Below are 12,092 nucleotides of genomic sequence, written 5' to 3'. Positions count from 1 at the left end.
GGGACACGGGGGGGGGGGGGGGGGGGGGAGCCGGGCTGGGGGGGGCCCCGCGGCGGGCCGGGGGGGGGGAAAGGGCTGAGCCCGGTGTCCGGCTGCGCTCAGCCCCACGGCCGGCACGCGCGGGCCGCCATGCACACACGTGCCGGGACGGGGCGACGGGCCCCGCACACGCGTGTGGGGCTGTGCACGTGTGGGGGGGGCCGTACAACACGCGTGTGGGGCTGTGCACACAGATATGGGTCCACGCACACGCGTGTGGGGCTGCGCACATGGTATGCGGGGCCGTGCACGTGCACCTGTGGGGCTGTGCACACACGCGTGTGGGGCCGTGCACATGGTGTGTGGGGCCTGCGCACACGTGTCTGGGGCTGTGCACATGCACATGTGGGGCTGTGCACACACATGTGGGGCCGTGCACACGCGTGTGGGGCCGTGCACATGGTGTGTGGGGCCGTGCACATGCACATGTGGGGGCCGTGCACACGCGTGTGGGGCCATTCGCACACGTGTGGGGCCGTGCACACACATGTCAGGTCATGCACACGCGTGTGGGGCGTGCACACACGTGCTGGGGATCTGTGGGGCTGGGGGGGGTGTTTGGGGGGGGCTGCGGGGGGTTGTTTGGGGGGATCTGTGGGGCTGGGGGGGGTGTTTGGGCTGGGGGGTGCCCCCAACTCTCCAGCAGCGGGGCCACAGGGGCAGGTGGCCGTGGGGCCGGTGGCCCTGTCCCAGCCCCGCACTGTGTGTGTGTGTGTGTGTCCCACCCCCCGCGCCCCCCCCTCCGGCCCCGTCTGCGGGTGGGGGGCGCTTTTGGGGGGGAAAAGGGGCAGAAATGGCAAAGCTGCCCCACACTGGGGGGGGAGTGGGGGGGTGTCTCTGTGTCCCCCCCCCCCGATGGAGACGGACCCCGAGCACCTCCCCCTGCCCCGCTCCGGGCTGGGGGTGGGGGGGATGCAGAAGGGGGATGTCCCCCCCCGTATGTCCCCCCCCCCCCGTGTGTGTGTGTCCCCCCGTGTGTGTGTCCCCCCCCGTGCCGCTGCCGGCGCGTGGCCGGGGACAAAAGCGCGGCCGGGACAAAGGGCGCTGACGTCAGGCGCGGGGCTGGGGGCTCCCCCCGGCCTCATTCCGCTGCCGCTGGGGGACACACACACACACACACACACACACACACACACACACACGGGGGGGCCCCCAACCTCCCCTGGCCATCAGCCTGCCCCCCCCCCCCCCCCCCGTGCGACACGGGGCCTCGCACGGGGCCTCGCGTGGGCAGGGTGGCCCTGCACGGCCTCGCACGGGGACGTCGCACAACCGTGTCACACCCCAAGCACAACCGTGTCACACCCCGAGCACAACTGTGTCACACCCTCGCACGGGGACGTTGCACAACCGTGTCACACCCCGAGCACAACCGTGTCACACCCTCGCACGGGGACGTCGCACAACTGTGTCACACCCCGAGCACAACCGTGTCACACCCTCGCACGGGGACGTCGCACAACTGTGTCACACCCCGAGCACAACGTGTCACACCCCCGAGCACAACCGTGTCACACCCTCGCACGGGGATGTCGCACAACTGTGTCACACCCCGAGCACAACCGTGTCACACCCTCGCACGGGGACGTCGCACAACTGTGTCACACCCCGAGCACAACCGTGTCACACACCCTCGCACGGGGACGTCGCACAACTGTGTCACACCCCGAGCACAACCGTGTCACATCCTCGCACGGGGATGTCGCACAACTGTCACACCCCGAGCACAACCGTGTCACACCCTCGCACGGGGACGTCGCACAACTGTGTCATACCCCGAGCACAAACCGTGTCACACCCTCGCACGGGGACGTTGCACAGCGGCGCACAGCCATGCACGCCCTCCCGCGGAGCCATTGCACACCCCGTGCACAACCCGCGCACACCCTGGCACGGGGACGTTGCACACCCCGGCACGGGGACGTTGCACACCCCGCACGCACCCCCCCGGGCCTTGCACGCCCGCCCCACCCCCCGCTGGCGCTGGCACGAGGCCGTGCACACGCGTGACGCCCCGTCCTGCCCGTGCCCCTTTGCACACGCGTGTGCACCGTGTGCATCCCGTCCCCCCCCCCCCCCGTGCTTTGCACCCCCGTGACCCTCCGTCCCACCACCCGGCCTGAGCCCGCGCCCGGGGGGGGCCCATTGGGTGCTGCCCCCCCATCCCCCAGGACCCCCTGCCCCGCCCCCCCCCCCCCCCCCCATCGCCCCCCCCCAGCACCCCCAGACCCCCCCATCCACCTCCCTCCCCATCGCCCCCCCCCCAGATCCTCCCCACCCCCCTCCCCACTGCCCCCCCAGCACCCCCTGCCCCCCCCTTCCTCCTCCTCCCTCCCCATGGCCCCCCCCCGTGCCCCCCCCGCCCCCCCCCATCTCTTCCCCCCCCCCGAAAACCCCCTGACCCCCTCCTCCTCCTCCTCCTCCTCCCACCCCAGCACCCCCTGCCCCCCCATCACTTCCCCCCCCCACCCCCGAAACCCCCTGAACCACCCACCCCCCCTCCTCCCCCCCCCCCCCAGCACCGCGCTCCTTTAGGAGGAGGAGGGAGGAGGCGGCGGGGGGAGGAAGAGCCCCGCGGGCAGGCGGGGGGGGGGGGGAGGAGGAGGGGGGGGGGGGGGAGGAGGCGGGGGGGGGGGTGGAGGAGGAGGGGGGGGAGGAGGAGGAGGAGGGGGGGAGGAGGCGGGGGGGTGGGAAGGAGCGGGAGGAGGAGGGAGGAGGAGGAGGAGGAGGAGGAGGAGCGCGGAGGCTCTGCCGCAGCCCGGCCCGATGGCCCCCCGCCGCCCCGCTGCTGCCGGGGGGCTGACGGCGACCCCCGCCCGGCCCCGCCGTGCCCGAGGGGGGGGACGCCCCCTCCTCCCCCCGCCGCCGCCGCCGCCCGCCGCCGCCTTTCCCTTTCGCCGCGGCTCTTTTATAACCCCCCCTTTTTTTTTTTTTTTTTTTTTTTAATTTTTGGGCGATTTTGGAATTTATTTTTAAAAATTTTTCTTTTTTTTTTTTTTTTTTTTTTTTTTTTTTTTCTCTTCCGTGTGTGTGCGGTTTGGGGGGGGGGAAAGATTTTGGCCCCTTCCCGCGGCTGCCGGGGGCGGCGGGACGCGCCTCACCGGCCGCGGGGGGGGGTTGGTTTTTTTTTTGGGGGGGGGGTTTTGGTTTTTTTTTTTGACACCCCCCCCCCCCCCCCCCCCACACACACACCCTCCCCGGAGGCCGCTCGGGGCGAGGAATTGGCGCAGCCGGGCCCCCCACCCCCCAGCTGCTGCAGCGGGGCACCTCGGCGCCCCCCCCACGGGATCCGCATCGCCGGGACCCCCCCCCACCAACCTCCCCCCCCCCCGGGGGGTGCCGCACCGACAGCCCCCCCCCCCCCCCCCCGCTGCCGGATTGCGGGGGGGGGGCATCGCAGAGGAAGGATGCTCGGGCCGGTCCCCGCTCCCGCCGGCTGAGCGACCCCCCCCCCGCCCCCCAACCCCGCCGCCAAATCCCGGCCGGGACGGACCCCCCCCTTTTCCCCCCACCCCCCTTCTCCTTCCCCCCCCCTCCTCCCCCCCCCCCCCCCCCCCCCCCCCTCCTTTTTCCCGGCCCATGGGATGTGATGAGCTTTCTCGGCGGCGCCGGCCTCAGCAGCGTGACCCCCCCCGCACGATGGCTCGTTTCGGGGACGAGGTGCCGGCCCGTTACGGGGCGGGAGGCGGCGGAACCGGCGGCCCCGGCTCGGGCGGCGGCGGCGGCGGCGGCGCGGCGGCGGCGGCGGCGGGGTGCGGGGGCGCGGGGGGGGCCCGGCAGGGCGGCCCCCCGGGGCGCAGAGGATGTACAAGCAGTCGATGGCCCAGCGCGCCCGCACCATGGCTCTCTACAACCCCATCCCCGTGCGGCAGAACTGCCTGACCGTCAACCGCTCCCTCTTCCTCTTCAGCGAGGACAACGTGGTGAGGAAATACGCCAAAAAGATCACCGAATGGCCATATCCTTTGGGGGGGGGGGGCACGGGGGGGGGGGGGGGCTGCCTCTGCACACACACACACCCCACACACCCCCCCCCCATCGCGGGGGGACACCCACCGCCCAGCACCCAGCACCCCACGCCCGGCCCCGCGGCCCCGTCCCTCTGCCCTGCATGGGGTCCCCGTCCTTGTACTGGGGTCTCCAGCCCCGCACTGGGGTCTCCAGCCCCGCACTGGGGTCCCCATCCTCATACTGGGGTCCCCATCCCTGCACTGGGGTCCCCATCCCCGTACTGGGGTCCCCATCCCCGCACTGGGGTCTCCATCCTCATACTGGGGTCCCCATCCCCGTACTGGGGTCTCCATCCTCATACTGGGGTCCCCATTCTCATACTGTGGTCCCCATCCCCGTACTGTGGTCCCCATCCCCGCACTGGGGTCCCCATCCCCGCACTGGGGTCCCCATCCTCATACCTGGGGTCTCCATCCCCGTACTGGGGTCTCCATCCTCGTACTGGGGTCCCCGTCCCCATACTGGGGTCCCCATTCCCGTACTGGGGTCCCTGTCCCATACTGGGGTCTCCATCCCCGTACTGCGGTCCCCGTCCCCGCACTGGGGTCCCCGTCCCCGTACTGGGGTCCCCATCCCCATACTGGGGTTCCATCCCCATACTGGGGTCCCCGTCCCCCTGCCCTGCACGGGATCTCTGTCCCCATGTCACATCCCTGTCCCCACCCTCTGCGGGGTCCCCATCCCCATCCTGGGGTCTCCATCCCCATCCTGGGGTCCCCAACCCCATCCCGTGGTCCCCGTGTCCTGCACCAGGTCCCCGTCCCCGTACCGGGGTCCCCGTCCCCTTGCCCTGCACCACGTCCCCGTCCCCCTGCTGGGGACCCCGTTTCCCTGCCCTGCGCCAGCTCCCTGTCCCCACGCCGTGTCCCCGTTCCCCTCGCCTGCGTTGGGTCCCCGTCCCCACACCGGGGACCCCGTCTCCCTGCCCTGCACCGTGTCCCCGTCCCCCCTCCCCTGACCCGCGCTGGGGTCCCTGTCCCCGTGTCCTGCACCGTGTCCCCGTCCTCATATTGGGGTCCCCATTCTCCCGACCCGCATTGGGGTCCCTGTCCCCATGTCCCTCACCGTGTCCCCATCCCCCCGACCCGCATTGGGGTCCCCATGTCCCCGTGCTGGGGTCCCCGTCCCCTGCCCCGTCCCCATCCCCGTGCCCGGGGGGTCCAGCCCATCCTGGGGGGCCGGGGGTGGGGGACCCCATTGCACCAGCATCTCCCGGTGCCCTAATTGGGGGGGGGGGGGAGGGGGGAGAGATGACCTGGCCCCCCCCCGTGTCCCTGCTGCGCCCCTCGGCGTGGGGCTCAGCCCCACCAGCCCCCCCCCCGTGCCAGCAGAGCCCGTCTCCGTCACCCCGGGGTGCCCCCAGGCTGGGGGTGTCCCCAGGTGTCCCCCCCCTCTCTCCCCAGAGCCCACCCGCGGGGGCATTTTGGGGTGTGGGGACGTTTCGGGTCATCGCTGCCCTTGGGGTTGTCCCCCCCCCACCTCCCCCGTGCCCCAAAACCCTCCGCCGGGAGCAGCACCCAAAAAGGGGCCATTGTCACCCAAGGGGGGGCCATTGTCACCCAGAAAGGGCCAACCGTCGCTGCTCCTCGTGGCCATGAGGGCCGCGGGCGGGCTGGGGGGGGCACGGCGCGGTTTCGGGGTGCTCGCCACCGGCTCCGGCCCTGCCACGAGCCCCCCCCCGAGCCTTTGGGGGATCCCCCCGTACCCCGGCACTGGGCAGGGTTTGGGCAGCGGGTGCTGCCCGGTGCCCGGGGTTGTGCCGCAGCCGCGGTGCCGCGGTGAGGGCGGCGGGGGCTGGCGGCCGGTGCAGCACCCAAATGTCCGCCCTGGCGCGGGGACGGTGGCCGCCGGCACGGGGAGCAAAGCCTGGGGGGGAAAAGGGGGGTTTAGTTTTTGGTTTTTTTTTTATTGCCCGCGTGGTTTTTTTATTGCCGGTGCGTGGCCGTGCCGTGCCGTGGCCGTGCCGCAGCACCCTCCCGGCTGTAGCATCCCGGGGGGCAGGATCCGGCGCCCCGAGAGCCGCCATGCCGGGCCCTGCCGCGCGGAAGGGGCTTCGTGGCGGCGGGGAAGGGTCGGGGGGGGCCCCGCCGGTGGGTGCCGGGGGTGCCGGGGAGGGTGATGCGCGGCGGCCGCCCACCCCGAGCCCCGGCGGGCCCCATCCTGCGGGTGCGCGGAGCCTCCCCCGCCGTCACGACGGCCGGGAGCGAGGGGGCGGCGGGATCCCTTGGACCCGGGGCGGGGGGGGATCGCTCCTGACGCCCCCCCAAAGCCCCTCCTGCGCCACGGCTCCCCGTAGGGGTCCCGGTGGCCGGAGAGCTGTGCCGTGCCGGGTAGCCTTGCCGGTAGCCGTGTTGGTGGCCGTGTCGGTAGCTGCGCGGTGCCGGTAGCCGCGCTGTGCCAGATTGCTGTGCTGCATCGCCGTGCCGAGCCGGCCGTGCCGGAGGGAGCTGCGCTGCCCGGATAACCGTGCCGTGCCAGAGAGCTGTGCCGGGAACCGTGCCGTGCCGGGCAGCTGCGCCAGATCGCTGTGCTGTGGCCGAGAGCCGTGCCAGAGAACCTCACTGTGCCGGAGAGCTGTGGCCAGTGGCCCTGCTGTGCCGGAGAGCCATGCCAGGCCACAGGGCCGTGCCAAATGGCCGTGCCATGTAGCCGTGCCGGGGCAGGTAGCCGTGCCGAATGGCTGCGCCCCGTGACCGCAGGGCCGTGGCAGGCGGTTGTGCCAGGCTGCGTAGGGAAGCCGGATTGCCACGCCAGGTAGCCGTGCTGTGCCGGAAAACCGTGCTGGAAAGTCTTGCCATGCCAGATAGCTGTGCCAGACAGCCGTGCCATGCCGGATAGCCATGCCAGATAGCTATGCCATGCCGGATGGCTGTGCCATGATGGATAGCCGTGCCAGATAGCCGTGCCATGCCAGATGGCTGTGCCAGAAAGCCGTGCCATGCCAGATAGCTGTGCCAGATAGCCGTGCCATGCCGGATAGCCGTGCCGGAAAGCCATGCTGTGCTGGATAGCCATGCCGGATAGCCGTGCCATGCCGGATAGCCGTGCCAGATAGCCGTGCCATGCCAGATAGCCATGCTGGAAAGCCGTGCCATGCCAGATAGCCATGCCAGATAGCCATGGGGCAGCTCTGCCGGGGCTCCCGGGGGCTGTGTGGGGCTGGCGGCACAAAACGGTGGCAAACGGGGGGTCCCGCTCCACAGCCACGTAACACAGGACGTGCCGTGGGGCTGCAGGATGGGGGTCTTTAACCCCTCCGTCCCCTGCTCGGCCGTCACCGACCGCCCGCCACCCGCCCGGCATTGCGTGCGGCCGCGGTGCCGGTGCCGTGGGGCCAGTGCCGGGCAGGGGGGGACGCGCTCACCGAACGCAGGCCCCGGCACCGCAGGCGGACGGCGGCGTCCCTGCCCGGGCGCTGGTGGGGCCAGGCGGGTGCCATGTAGGTCTCCCTGGGTCCCGCTGTCACCGCGGTGCTTTGATCGCCGCCGGCTCGCGGCGGGCGAGAGGCGTCGTGCCGAGGAGCCGGGGCTGCCGGGTCGCGCCTTTGATGGGAAACTAATGAGCTGCGGAGCACGTGGGCGCTGGTGGCAGCCGGGGCCCGTGTCCCTGCCGCAACCGCCGCCGGCGCAGGGGGGTCCCCAACCCCTCTCCCCTCTGGGCCCCCCCCGGCCCCTCTCCTGCCTCGGTTTCCCCGAGCGGCCCGGTTCGGGGGGGACACCAGGCCCCCGCGGGCTCAGCCCAGCCGGATTTTCCTTGACTCGGCCGCACTCCTTTTGAATACATGATTTTAGCCACCATCATCGCGAACTGCATCGTCCTGGCGCTGGAGCAGCACCTGCCCGACGAGGACAAGACCCCCATGTCGGAGCGGCTGGTGAGCGCGGGGCTGGCGGGGGGCTCCGCAGAGGGACCCTGGCCACCCCATGGGCTCTGGTGGGGGTCCGTGGCCACCTCTGTGGCTCTGGCAAGGGTCTGCGGCCACCCCGGGGGCTCTGGAGAGGGTCCCTGGCCAGTCTGGGGCCTCTGCAGAGGTTTTTTGGCGACCTCAGGGTTTCCAGAGAGGGTCCCTGGCCACCTCTGTGGCTCTAGCGAGGGTCCCTGGCCACCCCAGAGGCGCTGGCAAGGGTCCCTGACCCACTGTGGGGTCTCTGGTGCAGATCCCCGGCCACCCCAGGGGCTCTGATGAGGGTCCCTGACCCTCTGCTGTGGGTCCCCGGTCACCCGGCGTGGGCAGCAGAAGTGGGGGCTGGCTGCCAGCCTGCACCACGCCAACAGCCGGCAACCCGGCACACGGTGGCCACGGCTCCCTGGTCCCCCCGGACCCGCCGGCGTCCCAGTTTCCTCCTTGCTGGGAATCTGGGCCACGCTGGGAGCGGCAGCCGCCTCCGCCCACAGCACCTGGGGACGGGGGGGACGACACACGGGGCCAGCGCCCGCCCTGATGCCCCCCTCACCCCTTGGGCTGGGAGTGTGTGGGGGGGTGTCCCCGTGTCCCCCCACCCCGTGCGGTGGCCTCAGGCCTGTCCCCGTCCCCAGGACGACACGGAGCCGTACTTCATCGGCATCTTCTTGCTTCGAGGCGGGGATCAAGATCATCGCGCTGGGCTTCGCCTTCCACAAAGGCTCCTACCTGCGCAACGGCTGGAACGTGATGGATTTCGTGGTCGTCCTCACCGGGTGAGGCCCCCGTCCCTGTCCTCCCGCTCCGCTGCCGTGGGGCTGCCTGTGCGCGGCCACGCGTGTGTGTGTGTGTCACCCCTGCGCCCTCCGTGCGGCAGACCCACGCGTGTGCGTGCTGGCGTGCAACATACGGACGCCCCCCGCCTTGCGTGCCCAGGATGTGCGTGCACACGTGCGTGTACATGTGTGCACACGCGTGTGCAGGGCCCCCGTGCGCGGGCTGCGCCCGCCGGCGGTGCGGGCGTCAGCAGCGCCTGCGGGGCCGGGCGAGACGTTATTATGGCCTGTGGGGCTCGTCCCGCTTCCCCCCCGCTGGCAGCAAGTGCCTCTTTACGCTGTCACAATATTTCCCGGCGCCGCCACCTCACCGGCCCGGCTCACGCACCCCCGCCGCTGCTCCAGCAGCAGCCCTGGCTCCCTGGCCACGGCACCCCCCCCGGCCACGGCACCCCCCGGGCAGTCGCTGCCCCCCCCGCCCACGGCACCCCGCTCCCTCCAAGTGTTCACCCTCCTGCCGGGAGAGCCGGTGGGGAAACTGAGGCAGGGAGCAGCGGGGCTGGTTGGGGGGGACACACAGCCCGGTCTGTGCCGTACCTGCCCCGCGGCCCCGCGAGCGCTCGACCGCAGTGGGGGGTGCTCTTTGGCTGCTTCATTTTGCCCCCGCCCCCTGCGCCCTGCTCCCTCAGGCACCCTGTTTCCCCCCCCCGCCAAACACTCCCCTGCTCCCCCCCCCAAACGGTCCCCCCTTGCTCCCCCTGCACCCTGTTTCCCCTTCACCCCGCTCCGCCCTTCGCCCCCAGCACCCCTTGCACCCTGTTCCTCCCTTGCTCCCTGCCTGCCCCCTTCCCCCCCCCGAAAACCTGCCTCCCCACTTTGCTCCCCGCCTTGTCCCCCGCCCAGCACAAGCCCTGCCCCTGTGAAAGAGCCACGATGTTGCTGGGGCAATGGGGGTGAATGAACTGGGGGGGGACCCGTAGTGGCATGAATGGGGGTGAATGGGGGTCATGGGGATGAATGGGAATGAATGGGTTAACGGGCATGAATGGGGCTGACTGGGGTGAATGGGAGTGAATGGGGTAACTGGGAATGAATGGGGGTGAATGGGGGTGAATGGGGATGAATGGGGGTGAATGGGGGTGATGGGGGTGGAATGGGGCTGGCCGGTTGCCATGGTAACAGGCGGCAGGAAAGGGACCATCGCGGGGTCGGGGGGGGGGGCGTGGGCGGGCCAGCAATGGGCCCCCGGGCTGCGTCCGAGCACCTGGGTCCCCCCCGGCTCCTCAGGGACCCCCCCGGGCTGGTGCCGGCCGGGGGCTGTGACACAACCCCCCCCCCAGGCCGGGCCCGGCTCCAGCCTCAGCCCCGGCAGCGCCGCCGCGCTTGGCCCGGAAAGGCTAAATATAGCCCAGCGCTGCCGCCCGCGCCGCCGGCACCCGCTCCCGCACGGCCGTGGGCACGTGGGCATGCGGCGGGGACGCGGGGGGCTCGCGGTGGCCACGATGGCACGGCCGTGGGCACGTGGGCATGCGGCGGGGACGCGGGGGCTCGCGGTGGCCACGATGGCACGGCCGTGGGCACGTGGGCATGCGGCGGGGACGCGGGGGCTCACGGTGGCCACGATGGCACAGCTGCAGGCACGTGGGCATGCAGCGAGGATGTGGGGGCTCACGGTGGCCATGGTGGCATGGCTGTGGGCATGTGGTGAAGATGTGGGGCTCGCGGTGGCCACGATGGCACAGAGTGGTGAAGATGTGGGGGCTCGCGGTGGCCACGATGGCACAGACATGGGGTGTTAGGGCTCCTGGTGGCCGTGATGCCATGACTGTGGTCTTGTGGGGATGTGATGGGAACACGGGGGCTCATGGTGGCCGTGATGGCATGGCTGTGGCCACGTGGCCATGTGGCAGGGACTTGGGGGTTCATGGTGGCAATGACAGTGTAGCCGCAGGGCACATGGTGGCCCATGGAGGATGTGTGGCTCTGTAGTCCTGTGGTGGCTCTTGGTGGCCGTGATGGCACAGCCCCTTGGGGGGCACGTGGCCGGGCTGGGAAATTGTGGCTCTTGGTGGCCACACGATGGCATGGCCATGGGGGCTGCCTGGCCGGGCTGGCACGTGGTGGCCCACGTGGGACATGCCCATGGTGGCCCATGGGGACGGTGGCTCGCGGTGGCATGGCCGGCGGGGGTCCCCCAGCCGCGTCGGGGTGCAATGGGGGGGGGGGGGTCCCCACCCGCTGACCCCCTGTCGCCCGCAGCATCCTGGCCACGGTGGGCTCCCAGTTCGACCTGCGGACGCTGCGGGCCGTGCGCGTGCTCCGGCCCCTCAAGCTGGTCTCGGGGATCCCAAGTGAGTGCCGGGGGGGGTCCGGGGGGGGGGTCCGGGGAGGGGGGGTGTGTTCGGGGGGGGGGGGGGTGTGGTGGCGGCCGCTCAGCCCCGTCTGGCGCAGGTTTACAAGTCGTCCTGAAGTCCATCATGAAGGCGATGATCCCGCTGCTGCAGATCGGCCTCCTCCTGTTTTTCGCGATCCTCATTTTTGCAATCATAGGATTAGAGTTTTATATGGGCAAATTTCACACCACCTGCTTCGACCTGGTGACGGGTAGGTCTGGGACCGCCCCCACCCCCCCCCAAACCCCCTCCCAAATCCCCCCCGAACCCTCCAAATCCCCCCCGCACCCCTCCTCGCCCCTCCCCACACCCCTCCCTGCCTCAGTTTCCCCACTGGGGAGGGCTCGGTGCCCGCTGTGGGGGCTGGGACTGGGGCTGGGGGGCCACCTCCTTCCCCCCCCCCCCCTCCGCCCCCCCCGCCTTCCCCCAGCTCCCTGGGCCCGTGGCCCGCGCCCGATATGGAACGGCCTAATTACTTCTCTCCCCTGATGAAGATGCCGTTAATTGGCGGGAGCTATTTCTGCCCAGCGGCCGCGTCAGCACTATGGAGGGGGCCGGGCTGAGGGAGGCTGCGGCGGAGGGGGGCGGGGGGGGGGGTGGATGGTGATGATGATGATGATGATGGGGGGGTGTCTGGGGTCGGAAAGCGGGGGGTGGGAGCCATCCCTGGCTCCGTCTGTGCGTGTGTCCCCCCCGCCGCCCCCAGACGAGATCAAGGTGGAAGTCCCCTGCGGGACGGACGAGCCGGCGCGGATCTGCCCCAACGGCACCAAGTGCAAGAAGTACTGGGAGGGCCCCCAACTACGGCATCACCCAGTTCGACAACATCCTCTTCGCCGTCCTGACCGTCTTCCAGTGCATCACCATGGAAGGGTGGACAGACCTCCTCTACTATGTGAGCCGCCCCCCGCCCTGTGGGGCGCCCCCCCCCGCCTCCCCTCTTTCCCCATCGAAGCCGCCTTCCGTCCCCCG

General features: G+C 71.2%; 2 protein-coding genes across 2 annotated transcripts in view; one reads left to right on the top strand and one right to left on the bottom strand.

Annotated features, from left to right (window-relative positions):
* MAST1 (microtubule associated serine/threonine kinase 1) overlaps positions 1 to 1,874 on the bottom strand; it is a 22,437-nt gene extending 20,563 nt beyond the window's left edge. Inside the window, 1 exon segment of the mRNA XM_054183335.1 lies at positions 1,828 to 1,874. Coding sequence (XP_054039310.1) covers positions 1,828 to 1,874 — 47 coding nt within the window.
* Positions 1,875 to 3,678: 1,804 nt separating this feature from the next.
* CACNA1A (calcium voltage-gated channel subunit alpha1 A) overlaps positions 3,679 to 12,092 on the top strand; it is a 30,125-nt gene continuing 21,711 nt past the window's right edge. Inside the window, 9 exon segments of the mRNA XM_054183411.1 lie at positions 3,679 to 3,823; positions 3,826 to 3,997; positions 7,819 to 7,924; positions 8,587 to 8,619; positions 8,621 to 8,727; positions 10,987 to 11,078; positions 11,179 to 11,331; positions 11,827 to 11,915; positions 11,917 to 12,015. Of these exon segments, the coding sequence (XP_054039386.1) occupies positions 3,679 to 3,823; positions 3,826 to 3,997; positions 7,819 to 7,924; positions 8,587 to 8,619; positions 8,621 to 8,727; positions 10,987 to 11,078; positions 11,179 to 11,331; positions 11,827 to 11,915; positions 11,917 to 12,015 (996 nt within the window).

This window comes from Rissa tridactyla, chromosome 25 (assembly GCF_028500815.1).
Source record: "Rissa tridactyla isolate bRisTri1 chromosome 25, bRisTri1.patW.cur.20221130, whole genome shotgun sequence".
NCBI classification, from domain to species: Eukaryota; Metazoa; Chordata; class Aves; order Charadriiformes; family Laridae; genus Rissa; species Rissa tridactyla.
The sequence above is the reverse complement of the archived record's forward strand: the minus strand, read 5'-3'. Positions and strand labels throughout refer to the sequence as shown.